This window comes from Lutra lutra, chromosome 14 (assembly GCF_902655055.1).
Source record: "Lutra lutra chromosome 14, mLutLut1.2, whole genome shotgun sequence".
NCBI lineage: Eukaryota > Metazoa > Chordata > Mammalia > Carnivora > Mustelidae > Lutra > Lutra lutra.
The window spans coordinates 79238804-79252368 of NC_062291.1; the positions used below are offsets into that span (position 1 = coordinate 79238804).

The following is a 13565-nucleotide window of genomic DNA, read 5'->3' on the forward strand; positions in this document are numbered from 1 at the left end:
ATACGAATGAGGAGGAAGACGCGTCCATCAGGATGTCCGAGCGGGGACGGCGGGGACTGACACCCGCTGGCAGGAAGAGGCCCTCCCCCGGGGGAGCGGGAAGGTCAGAGGAGAGCTGTGCGCAGCTAAAACCCGGGCCTTCAAGCCGTTGTTTTCTCGGACGGGCAGGTTTGCCACCGTCCTTCCTGGGTCCGAACTGCACGGACTCTGCGTCTCTCCCAGGCCGATGTCCTGAGGTTCCCGCGCCGCAACCAAGCTTTCTGTGACTCGGAGGCCTGGGCGAACTCCAGCGGGGCAGGTCCTGGCCCTGGGGCATGAAGGGTCTGGGGGAGGAGGGCAGAGCTCACAGCCCTGGGGAGGGGGACAGGGCAGGGGCTGCTGGTGGCTGTGGCTCCCGGTTCTTCTCCTTTTTCAGATAAGCAAAGCCTTGGCTTCTACAGGACACACGGGCCACCTGGAGGAAAGCCTGTGTCCAGCTTCCCCTGCAGTTGGGTCCGGCCCTGTGACCAAGCTCTGGCCCATGGGACACAAGTGGAAGTGTTCTGTGGAAGTTTCCAGGCATCTTTTAAGAGAACAGCTGGTCTGTGCCCTTCAACCCTTCTTCCCTCATTGTGCGGCCTGCATCATGGAAGTCATGGCAGAAGCCCTGACCCCTCTTCTGTCTCTCTCTGTCTCTCTTGAGCTTGAGATTAGAAGATTTCCCTTAGGTCAGCAAAAACAAAAGCCAGAAGGAACCCGGGTACCTGAGGACTCCGTGTAACACAACTCTAGTCCTGGTCTGCCTATGTAAAGAATTTCATAGAAAAATGAAACGATCTTGTTTAAGCAAACTGACTTTAGATTTCTTCTTTTTTTTTTTAATTTTTAAAAAGATTTTATTTATTTGACAGACGGAGATCACAAGTAGGCAGAGAGGCAGGCAGGGAGAGGAGGAAGCAGGCTTCCCGCTGAGCAGAGAGCCCGATGCAGGGGCTTGATCCCAGGACCCTGGGATCATGACCTGAGCCGAATTAGAGACTTTAACCCACTGAGCCACCCAGGCGCCTCTGACTTTAGATTTCTACTACTGGCAGCTGCTCCCAATTCTAACTAATACAGGGAACAACTTTACTATCAACTAAATGTACCATGTCTTTTATCACTGACTCAGCCAGGTCACTTGTAAGAATCATCCTATAGCTGCGCTTCTCAACCCTGACCACATACTGGAATCATCCAAGGAACCTTTAAAAAATACCCAAAAAGTCCTGGATCCCTCCTCCAGGCTATCCTGATTTAGAAACTGGTCTGAATAAAACCTGAGCATCGGTATTTTCTTAAGCCTTTTAAAGTGGGTTGAGTTGGGACGCCTGGGTGGCTCAGTCGGTTGAGCGCCCAGCTCTTGGTTTTGAAATCTCAGGGTCATGAAATCGAGCCCCTGCCCCGCTTGGCGCTCGACACTGGTCTTCTTGAGATTTTTTTCAACCTCCCTGTCCCTCCCCCTCTGCTCCTCCCCCGACTCACGCGCGTGCTCTCTCTCTCTCTAAAACAAATGAATAGATAAAATCTTAAGAAAATAATTTAAAAAATAAGGTGGGTTGAGAACAGAGAAACACACGTCGGTATTTATATGCGAGCATAAGCGGGTTTAGAGCCACACTCAGCGGTACCGAGGACCTGGAAACGCACGGGTTCACCAACGGAGAACGGGCCAGATGTGTTAAGGTACAGGCATGTGATAAAATGCTACACAGCTATCAAAAAGACAAAGGAAGGCAGATTGTTAGGTGGAAAAAAAAAACGGAGGCACAAGGTAAATTACTGTTCTTTATAAGCCTAGTATGTGCACACAACAAATCAGAGCGAATACGCATCAACCTTTTTACAGTTACTTCTCTCCATTCCCTTTGCCTAGAAAGACCCTTTCTTTCCCCCAGAAAAAACCCGGCTCACCCTCCTGCTTCCTCAGATGACGTCAGAGGTTGGCTCCTCAGAGGGTCTTCCCGGACTCTCTATAAACCAGCGCCCCGGCTCCCCTTGCGCTCCTTAACTGCCTTCATTGCACTGACTACCACGTGACATACGTAGTTATTGCCCGTTTCCTTTTCCACTAGAAAGTCCTATGTGAATACAAATTAAATGAAACATTGTGACTGTTTTGCCCACTAATATTTCCTCGGTGTCCAGTACAATGCCTGATGGCAGGTGCTCCATACACACTCGCTGGACGAATGAACGAGTCTACTTCGGGAGGCAGGAGCATGACAGGAGACTTTCACACTGTGGGAAACACACACGCATACACATACTCTCATCATTTCTTGGATTTTCTATAATTGGCATAAGGCTTTTATAATTTTAAAGTTTTTTGTTTTTGTTTTTTTTTTGACAGAGAGAGATCACAAGCAGGCAGAGAGGCAGGCAGAGAGAGAGGAGGAAGCAGGTTCTCCGCTGAGCAGAGAGCCCGATGTGGGGCTCGATCCCAGGACCCTGAGATCATGACCTGAGCCGAAGGCAGCGGCTTAACCCGCTGAGCCACCCAGGTGCCCCAGGCTTTTATAATTTTAAACAGTTGTTTTTAAGGTTGATTTAGGCATTTAAAAAAAATTAATTTGGGTTGGGGTGCTTGGGTGGCTCAGTTGTTGGGCATCTGCCTTCGGCTCGGGTCATGATCCCAGGGTCTTGGGATTGAGTCCTGCATGGGGCTCCCTGCTTGGCGGAAAGCCTGCTTCTCCATCTCCCACTCCCCCTGCTTGTGTTCCCTCTCTCCCTGCGTCTTCTATCAATTAAATAAAATCTTAAAAAATTAATTTGGGTCTTCTGAAACTGAAAAGTGGAAATGCTAGTTTCCTTTTCAACAAAGGGATTCTTTTAGAAGATTTCTCAGGATCTTTCAGCTATAAACTTCAAGTCAAATAAAAGTCATCATAGTTTCACAATAGAGTTGCTATAAATTCAACATTTTATTGGGCATCTCACAGAAGGCTCTATGTTTTTAAACATTTGAACTGAATTTACATTCCTTTTTATTGTGAAATTGAAGCAACAGTTAAATGTTTATTCTTCCTCAACTGAAGCTGTTTCTTCTACTGGGTATTCATTAATTAGTCTGGATTAATCATCCAACATCAGTTTCAGAAGAGACAGAAGTCAAACTATGCTTCCGATATCTAAAAGACAAAGAGACATCACATTTCTGGACTCATGGCATAGGCCAGCTGATCTCAATCATCAGAAAGTGATAAAACGAGTTAGGGCATTCCAAAATTATACTCTACATCTGTTCAGAAATTTGTTAGAGGGAGATGCAAGCTCATCATGTACTATTATCCCAAAAGAAGTTCTCCATTGTCAGAGAACGCCACGTGGGTCCACTGAGAACCCTACGTGGGAAGGCGCACAGGTATGAAGGAAAGGGGACACCAAGGATGCCGGCCAGAGGGTCTTCACGTCCTCAGAACCAAGTGCCGGTGTAGTTTTAGATTTTCACGTTACCCAGGACACATTCGGGGGAGATCAAGGTGAAGGGGGACAGAATCTGGAGAGGCAGGGATCCAACCTTTCACTACTTGATTTATCTCCAGCGCCATGCCTGGGCCTGTCTGCCCTCCCTACTTCTACTGCTTGGCTCTGTGCTGCAGGAGGCTGGACCTGGGGTTGTGGGGAGACGGAGCCAAGGTTTCTCCCCCAAACCTGGCTTCTTTCTTTCTTTCTTGGCTCTGCTTTTTGGCAGCAGCTCCAGCTACACTTGAAGTGGTTAAGGTTCCAGCTTCTAGTGGTAGCCCTGGGGTGGCACAGGGGTGGCCCAGAAGAGGCAGTGGCTTCCAGCTGTCGCTCATCTCTGGGTCACTCTGTGCCTTGCCCAGCTCTCAGCAGCACCACTCTCTGTTATCACCCATTCCCTGCATTAAATGTTCACTGTTGTAAGTACCGGAAGTGGTCTTGGTGCTCGGGTTGAACATACCGACTTCAAAATTTGTGTGTTCAACAAATTACTTGGTCCAGCTGAAGCAGGAAACCCACATACTTTAACACAATGAAATACGTTGCGTTTGCTAGGTTTCCACACCCCTTATTAGGATAAGTGACAAAGGAAAAGGGCATTGGCCTGGTTCCTGATGTCAGCTCTGGGAATTTTTATGTCCATATACTGCAACACAAACAACAACTCCATCACCTGGGTATAAATGCAGCAGAAAAAAGGTAGGCTCGAGTACACTTAGAGCCTCATACAAATAGAAAACTGGTAAAGGTCACTGAGAGCAGTCAAGGAGCAAGAACACTGGCAAAACTATACAATATCTTCTAAATCTAAAGCCTTTGAATTTTTTAAATTGGAATTTTAAAGTATGTCTGCTGAGAGACAGCAGCAGAAAAATGTTCCCCTTTAGCCCCGAAGGCTGACCTCCAGCCTGCATAGCTCCGATAAGGATCGAATACGTGCCGGTCACTACATTCTTAAAGGGTCTCATGACTGCCTGTACATCTCACTGATAGTTAACATCCAGCTGAATGATAAGCACTGGAGAAATGCTGCAGAAGTAGTTTTATGAGTAGAAATTCACGGGGATTTATAATCTCATACTCCCTGCACAGCCCCCCCCACGCCTTGAGCACTAAGCACGTAACCAGCAGCTTCCTACAGCAAACGTGCACCTCTTCCTGCGGGGCCCTGTCCCAGTGCCTTTAGAGCAAATACAAATTCACTTTTCTTTGCCAAAGGTCTCGATCTGGAAATGTGTCCTCTTCCCCATTCTTGGCCTCAACCCGATCTGCATACAATCGCTGTAAGTTACAACATCTCCTGCAATCCATTTTTTTTTTTTTTTTCACTATTTCCTTTCTACTCCCTTTCACAAAAGCCTAAGATTGCCTTCGGACAGAAACAAACAAAACTCTGTAGTCTCTGTTTACCCTCCAGCTAGTTCATTCCACTTTTCTCTCCTTCTTTAAAGGATATTTACTTAATGGCCACTTCCTCGCCTCCCACTCACTGAACAATCTATTGCCATGTGTGTCTTGCTCCATCAAGTCCACTCTGCTCACTAAGGTCAAAGGTCTCACTGCTCTTGAATATAATGAACACATTTCAGCTTTCATCTCCCTCAGCAGAGTGTAAACTCAGAGGAGCACGTCCTCTTCCCTGAAGTCCACTCCAGCCTTTCTGACAACACTCGCTCCAGGTCTTCTCTTTCCACCAGGCCAGTTCTTCACCAGACCTTCAGACGCTGGGAGATAGACAGTGTTCTGTTCTAGGTCATCCCCTCTTCCCCGCTACACTTTCTTCCTAGGAAACTTCACCCACGTGCATGGATTCAGTTACCATCATTAATCCGACCTCCAAATCCTCAGGTTAGAGCTGAAATCCTGCTCTGGAGGCTCAGGAAGACGCGGTAACACCATGTGCAGCTGAGGTGAGGAGGCTGTGGTCTATGACTTGCCTTTTGCCAGCAAACTCACATGGTCTTAGAGCAATTCTTTTAGGACTGTGTCCTGCAGAAATATTAGTAAGTGTGCAAAAAGATGCATATTTAAGAGTACGTTGTGGCATTATTTGTAGTAGCAAAATACGTAAAACTTAAATGCCCATCAATGAGGGTAATGATTACCAATAATACATATCACTGTATATAGCCTTTAAGAAAGTACAGGTAATCACTTATACCATGTGGTCCAATAAATATGCTTCTCAGTATTTCCCCAAAGGAGCTGAAAACTTTTTTTTCTTCAGTTTTGGTTTTTTTTTTTTTTTTTAAGATTTATTTATTTATTTATTTGACAGACAGAGATCACAAGTAGGCAGAGAGAGAGGCAGAGAGAGAGGAAGGGAAGCAGGCTCTCTGCCGAGCAGAAAGCCCGATGCGGGGCTCGATCCCAGGACTCTGGGATCATGACCTGAGCCGAAGGCAGAGGCTTAACCCACTGAGCCACCCAGGCACCCCTTCAGTTTTTTTTTTTTTTAAGATTTTTTTTTTTTTTTTTTATAATTTCTGCACCCAATGTGGGGCTCAAACTTACAATGCCAAGATCAAGAGTCCCATGGTCTATCACCTGAGCCCGCCTGGAGCCCCAAGGAGCTAAAAACTTATGTCCACACAAAAACCCACAAACAGATGTTTAAAGCAGCTTTACTTGTAACTGCCAAAATATAGAAGCAAGAGAAATGTTCTGCAATGGGTGAACGAATAAACAAACAGTAGTACTATCATTCCGTGATGAAAAGAAATGAATTTTCAGGCCATGAAAAGACATGGAGGACCTTAAAATGCATGTGACTCAGTGTAAGAAGCCAATCTGACAAAGCTATGTGCTACCGTAGGGTTCCAAGTCTATGACATTCTGGAAAGGGCAAAACTGCGGAGGCAGGATAAACAGAGGAGTGGTTGCCGGGGTTTATGGCAGGGAAGGGGGATGAATGAACGGAACACAGAGGGTATTTAGGGCAACGAGACCACTCTATAGGACACATGTCACTATATGTTTGTCAAAACTCATACAACGTACAACACAAAGAGTAAATCCTAATGTAAACTGTGGACTTCAGTTGATCATAATGGATCAATACTGGCTTATCAATTGTACCCAAAGTATCCTATAATGCAAGATGTTAATAATATGGCAAATGGGAGGTGGGAGTTGGAGGGCAGATGGAAATTCTTTGTACTTTATGCTCAATTTTTCTGTATACCAAAAACTGCTCCAAAAAAGTCTATTTAAAAAAAAAGAATGAGAAAAATATAAGATACTGACAAGAGGGGAAACTGGGTATGGGGTATGGGAGAAGGCTCTACATTATCTCTGCAATTTTTCTGTAAAGCTACAACTCTTCTAAAAAAGTTTTTTATTTTTTTTCAAAGATTTTATTTATTTGACAGACAGAGATCACAAGTAGACATAGAGACAGGCAGAGAGAGAAGGGGAAGCAGGCTCCCCGCTGAGCAGAGAACTGATGTGGGGCTCGATCCCAGGACCCTGAGATCATGACCTGAGCCGAAGGCAGAGGCCCAACCCACTGGGCCACCCAGGCGCCCAAAAAGTTTATTTTTAAAAAGAATGAGGAAGTCTATTATACAATAATAAAGATTTTTCAAGATAACCTAATGTTAATGTAAAAAACAAGCCACAAGATATTTTTAGAATGATTTAATTTATATGTATAAATTATATGTTAAAGAAATGATATAATTAAAAATTGGAATTAAAAAACTTATAAACAGAAAGAACCTGAGGCCTTCCCACCAAACTTCAGCAGCGCTTACCTCCGCAGAGCCAGGCATGTGGGCGTGTGTGAGCAAGCTCCCTTGCGCTGGGATGCGTTGTGGGATTTTCACTTTCCACATCATATGTTTAATAATCACAAGCGTATCACCCAATCATGTTTCTGGTAAAAAAAAAAATTCTTAAACCAAAAGAAGCCACCCAGAGCTCAAGTGCTGGTGAATAAATAAATACGAAGCATCCAGCCCAGGATGGGTGCTCAGAGCAGCAGCACGACTGCCACCGCTGATCTCAGTAAAGGCAGTGCCGCTCTTCTCAGCACCGAGAATGCCCACTTCGGTCACGAAGCCTCTGTTTAAAAAGAGTGCTCACGTCTGCGTGGCCTTTACCGTGTGAAGCTGGGGGCCAGAACTGGGTGTGGGGAACGCCGGCCTGCAGAGCTCCTGGAAACGGGAGGGAGCTTCTGAGTCAGCTGACTGGGGCTGCACACGGGGCAGGGTCCCCCCAACGGCAGTGCTGGTCCCAGGCCGGGACCTGCCTCCGTGCGAAGTCGCCCCTGGGGGCTCATCTAAACTTCCGTGTGAATGAATAGCCCCAGAGGCAGAAGAAAGCGCTGCCAGTCTTCCAAAGAAACCAGGTATTACAGACAGTGAGCTAAATTCTACTGCGCTGGCTCTCCATCTTGATGGCATCTTAGAGTCCTGTGCGAGGTTTTAGGGAACTCTGATGCTCAGCATACACTGTGGCGCCCAGAGATAAGAGAACAGAAATACCCCATCATGCAGTCAGACAAAGAGGAGATCTTTAAAACACACCAGTGCATGAATCTAAGGATATGTTAACAATTTCTTGCAATTGGCTTTAAAAATAGTGCTCTAGGACAGAGAATTGGCAACCTCCCCCCCTAAAAAAATCCAACCCCCAAACCAAAAACCAAGGCTACAGCGGGGAATTCCTATGTTACCATCTTCATGTGGCCATTTTTCATTTCTGCTCCCATTAAAGCTTCAGAGTGGAGAGGGTGGACCTCAGGGGTGCCTGAATGGTGCAAATAAGAACCTACAAGATAACCCCGCTTGTCTTCTTATATCTGATAGAATAATGTTTTGATCCACTAGTTTTGTGTTAGAAGTCAGCAGACTTCCATTTAATTTTATTTGTAACTTGATAAAGTGACTCAGTGAAGACTAAAAACCCCAATATATTAACATAGATGAGAGAAAAAGAGACATTGATAATTCCTTAAGAATCAGTTTACAGACCGTCAAAACGTGAGGAGGGGCACCTGGGTGGCTCAGTGGGTTAAGCCTCTGCCTTTGGCTCAGGTCATGATCCCAGGGTCCTAGGATGGAGCCCCGCATCGGGCTCTCTGCTCGGCGGGGAGCCTGCTTCTCCCTCTCCCTCTGCCTGCCTCTCTGCCTACTTGTGATCTGTCAAATAAATAAATAAAATCTTTAAAAAAAAAGAAAACAAACAAACAAAACACGTGAGGAATAAGGGTCAGTGGTATCGTCTCTGTAAGTGCTTTGTTACTGTTCAGTTTTATGCTTTTGAAAGTTTTCTTTTCTGGATTTTTAAACCTAAAACTGGTTGCTATAATCTCTCTGAAAGTTCGTAACAGCAAGTTAACATTAGTGATACAAATAAGCCTTTTACAAAACTTGGATGAGATTTTATCAGGTCTGATTTTACCAGGTAGTAAATTAACTTCAGATTTTCTCAATTACTCGTCTGCTATGTTAACTAGCGGCGGTGTGTTTAATATTCTTCCCAGTACAGCTGGAAACGCACAGCTAAAATAACAGTGATAGTTTACACATTCCTAACTAGCAAAAAATAGTTCTGGGACTTTTTTTTTCTTTTAAATTAAGACAGGAGGGCTTCCACTTCCAGAAGATAATCTCTGACTACTTCTCCCTCCTGTCCCATAGGACAGAAAACCCTGCACATTATACAACAAACGTAAGAAGACAGTGAAACGAAAGAAGAGGCAGCCCAGTGGGGACGCTGAGATCTGAGGCACGATAAGGTGGTGAGCATCCTGGGCTTTCCTTTTGCCTCAGGTTTTCCAGAGGGGATACTGGAAAGCCGGCAACCCCGAAAAGCCAGTGCACTGAGACAAAACAAACAAACAAAAAGTAGTAAGAAAAACCTCCCTTTAACCAGAGGTCCAGGAAAGTGGCAGCCTAGCAAGAAAGTAAACTTTCTGCCAATAATCTCAAAAAAACATAAACTGCCACAACTCACGCAATATGAAAGATAATGTAAATAGCTCTAAAGCTAGTGAAGAAATTGAGTTTGTAATTAATTTTGAAAAAGAAATCTCTAGGCCCCAATGGTTTCACTGGAGAATTCTACCAAACATTTAAATAAGAATGAGCACCAATTCTACACAAAATCTTTCAGAAAATAAAGAGAAGGAACCTAAATCAGAGCAAAAGAAAACTGCAAAGCAGTGCCCGTTAGGAATCTAGATGCAGAAATCCTTGACAAGGTGTTGGCAAACACGGATCCAGCGGCTGCACGTACTCCCAGGATGCAAGGCTGAGTCAGTATTTGAAAGCCAATCAATATACCTCCCATTTTAACAGTTTAGAGAAAACATCTACATACTCACATCAATTGATGCGAAAATATACCTCAAGGGTTCAACACCCAACCAGGCATGATAAAAACTCCCAGAAAACTAGGACTGCACAGGGATTTCCTTAACTTGATAAAGAATGAACGCTTTCCCCCTAAGGTTAGAAATAAGGTGGCGCGCCTGGGTGGCTCAGTGGGTTAAGCCTCTGACTTTGGCTCAGGTCATGATCCCAGGGTCCTGGGATTGAGCCCCGCATCGGGTTCTCTGCTCAGCGGGGAGCATGCTTCCCCCACCCCCACCCCGCCTGCCTCTCTGCCTACTTGTGATCTCTCTCTGTCAAATAAATAAATTCTTTAAAAGAAAGAAAGAAAGAGAAGGCAAGAACTCGTACCATCACCAGTTTTACTCAAAATAGTGCTGGAAGTCCGAGCTAATGCAATAGGAACAGAATTGAAAACAGGAACTGAAATGCATGCGGATAGGAAAAGAGGAAATAAAACTGTCCCTATTTGCATACGACATAACAGTGTCTGTAGAGAATCTCAAGGGTGCTATAAAACAGTCCTCCTAGAACTGTAAATGAGCCCAGGAAAATTACAGGATAAAAGATCAACATACAACAAACAAATGAACTGTAAGTCACACACCTTGTAAGAGACCAATAACCCAGATATAAAGAACTCCTAAAACTCAACAACAAAAGAACCCAAATAAGTTGATTCAAAAACAGGCAAAAGACATGAATAGACATTTCTCCAAAGATGACATACAGGTGGCCAATGATCATATGAAAAGATGCTCAACATCACTCGTCATTAGGGAAATGCAAATTGAAACCACAATAAAATGCCATGTCCCACGCATTAAGATGGTCATTGTCAAAAACCCAGAAAACAGCAAGTGTTGGCAAGGATGTAGAGAAACTGGAATGCTTGTACTACTGCTGGTGGGGATGTAAAAGTGTGCCCTCTGGGAAAAACAGTATCAGCTGTTCCTCAAAAAAGTCAGAATTATTATATAATCCAGAACTCCATTTCTGGACATAGACCCCAAGAAATAGAAAGCAGGGTTTCAAAGAGATATCTGGAGGATACCCATGTTCATTGCAGCATTATTTAAACAGCCACAAGGTGGAAACAACCCAGGTGTCCATGAATGGTTGAATGGGTAAACAAAATATGGTCTCCCCGTACAATGGATATCATTCAACCTTAAAAAGAAATGAAGTTCTAACGCTACAACATGAATGAACCCTGAAGGCATGAATGAACCCAAAAGGACAAATAATGTATGATGCTACTCCTCTATGAAGGACTTAATCGTCAAATTCATAAAGACGGCAATTAGACTTGTGAGCTGAGAAAGGAATGGGAGCTATTGTTTAATAGATACAGAGTTTAGTTATGGGGCCATGAAAAAGTTCTGAAGACGGATGGTGGTGATGGTTGCACAACAATGTGAATGTACTTAATGCACTGAATCACACACTTTTTAAGTTCATGGATTGGAAGACTTTAGAGAAAAATATTAATTCTCTCCAAGCTGACATATAGATTTAACACAGCTCCTAACAAAATCTTCGTAAGTACTTTTACGGATATAGGCAAGATTATTCTAAAATTTATACAGAAAGACTGGGAGAGCTGAAACAACTCTGAAAAAGAATGAAGTTGGAGAAGAATCATTCTACCCAACTTCAAGGCTTGCTTCATAGTTCCAGCAATCAAGACTGTGTAGTATTTACAAGGGTGGACACACAGATCTGTGCAACAGGACAGAGGATCCGGAAACAGCACCGCACAAGTCCAGCCAACTGATTTTGACAAAAATGCCAAACCAGGGGCACCTGGGTGGCTCAGTGGGTTAAAGCCTCTGCCTTCGGCTCAGGTCATGATCCCAGGGTCCTGGGATCAAGCCCCGCATCGGGCTCTCTGCTCAGCAGGGAGCCTGCTTCCTCCTCTCTCTCTGCCTGCCTCTCTGCCTCCTTGTGATCTCTGTCTGTCAAATAAATAAATAAATAAATATTTTTTTAAAAAATGCCAAAGCAATTCAGTGGGGAAGAGCCTTTGTAACCAGCAGTTTGGGAGCAATTGGATATCCACAGGCAAAAAACTAAATCTTGAACTAAACTTTCCATCTTAAACAAAGGTTAACTCATGAATCATATGTTACATGTAAAAGTATAAAACTAATGGAATGTCTCTGATACCTAGGGCTTACTGAAGAGTTCTTAGGACACCAAAAGCATGATTCATAAAAGAAAAAGAAAAAAATGATAAACTGGACAGCATCAAAATTAAAAACTTTTGCTTTGTGAAAACCAACAAAGGACAAAAAGACAAGCTACTGAGGACCTGTATTTAAAATACATAAAGGTGGGCACCTGGCAGTCTCAGTTGGAAGAGATGTAACTCTTTTTTTTTAAAAGATTTTATTTATTTATTTGACAGATCACAAGTAGGCAGAGAAGCGGGAGTGGGGTGGGGTGGGAAGCAGGCTCCCCACTGAACAGAAGGCCAGAGGCAGGACTCGATCCCAGGACCCCGGAATCATGACCTGAGCTGAAGGCAGAGGCTTTAACCCACTGAGCCACCCAGGCGCCCCGTGCATGCGACTCCTGATCTTGAGTGAATTTGAGCCCCACATTAGGTGTAGAAATTCCTCAAATAAATTTTAAAAACTTTACAAAAATAAAAAAGTATATAAACAACTCTTGTAACTCAGCCATATAAAAACAAACAAGACATGGGGTGCATTTCACTGAAGGGAATATGCGGATGGCAAGTAAGCACCTGAAAGGATGATCAACAGCTATTGGGGAAACACAAATTAAGACCATAGTGGGATACTGCTATCCACCTATCAGAACAGCTAAAACAAAAACAGTAACAAAACCAATGCTGGCAAGAATGTGAAGAAATATCGTCTTAAATACATGTTGGTGGTAACAGAAAATAATACAGCCATTCTGGAAAACAGGTTGGCATCTTCGTAAGAAATTAAACATATTATTTAACCCTACAACCTAGCAATTATACTCTTGGTCATTTAGCCCAGAGAAACAAAAAATAAGTTTACATGAAAATCTATGTAACAGATGTTTACAGCAGGTTTTTTGAGTGAGAGTCCTAAAATGGAAACAAACCAGATGTCCATCAACAGGTAAATAATTAAACAAGCTATGGTACAACCATGGTCCATACCATGGACTACTTCTCAGCAGTAAGAAGGAACAGATTATTAATACATGAAGAAAGAGAGAGAGACACACACACGTATACTCCACCCGCCAACACCAACCCCTCACACATATAAAGAAGGAAAGAGGGAACTCACAAAGGAAATTTAGTAAAACATCTAGAACATCTTATTGGACCATGTCTTTGTAATTTAGTTATTTTAGCATAAAAATCCCTAGTAATCTGAGATTAGTGGTCAAAGGTAGTATATTTCAGGATTTTACTTATTTTCATAAGCAAAAACAAACTATAGCATTTTATGTACAAATTTAAAATATTTTCAGATTTTATTATATATTGTGTTCTTTAAAATTATCTATCTGCTTTTGAACCTTAAGCTCAATTACTTTCTTCTACTTCTGGTTCAAAGTTCACACAATGCTATAAACCAAATACATTGCTCAATAAAGCCAAAGTTCAATAAGTCTGATCTGACTTAATAAAGCAATAACTCATTGTGTTGACTTTTAATAATTATTCAAGATGAGTAGGGGATTTATATGATTTCCTTAACTGAAAAAAAATGACCGTATCAGAACCTTTCA

General features: G+C 43.4%; 1 protein-coding gene and 1 long non-coding RNA gene across 8 annotated transcripts in view; one reads left to right on the forward strand and one right to left on the reverse strand.

Moving 5' to 3' along the window:
• ATE1 (arginyltransferase 1) overlaps positions 1-13565 on the reverse strand; it is a 166017-nt gene that overhangs the window by 9195 nt on the left and 143257 nt on the right. The window contains exon 13 of one of the 7 annotated variants that reach the window (XM_047702984.1): positions 2771-3881. The exons of the other annotated variants lie outside the window; for them this stretch is intronic. Coding sequence (XP_047558940.1) covers positions 3871-3881 — 11 coding nt within the window. The 3' untranslated portion in view covers positions 2771-3870. Of the gene's footprint in view, positions 1-2770; positions 3882-13565 lie in introns of those variants that run through there. 7 annotated transcript variants of the gene reach the window in all.
• LOC125084964 (uncharacterized) lies at positions 178-818 on the forward strand. Its single transcript, XR_007122747.1, has 2 exons — positions 178-298; positions 441-818. It is a non-coding gene; the product is annotated as an uncharacterized LOC125084964 (long non-coding RNA).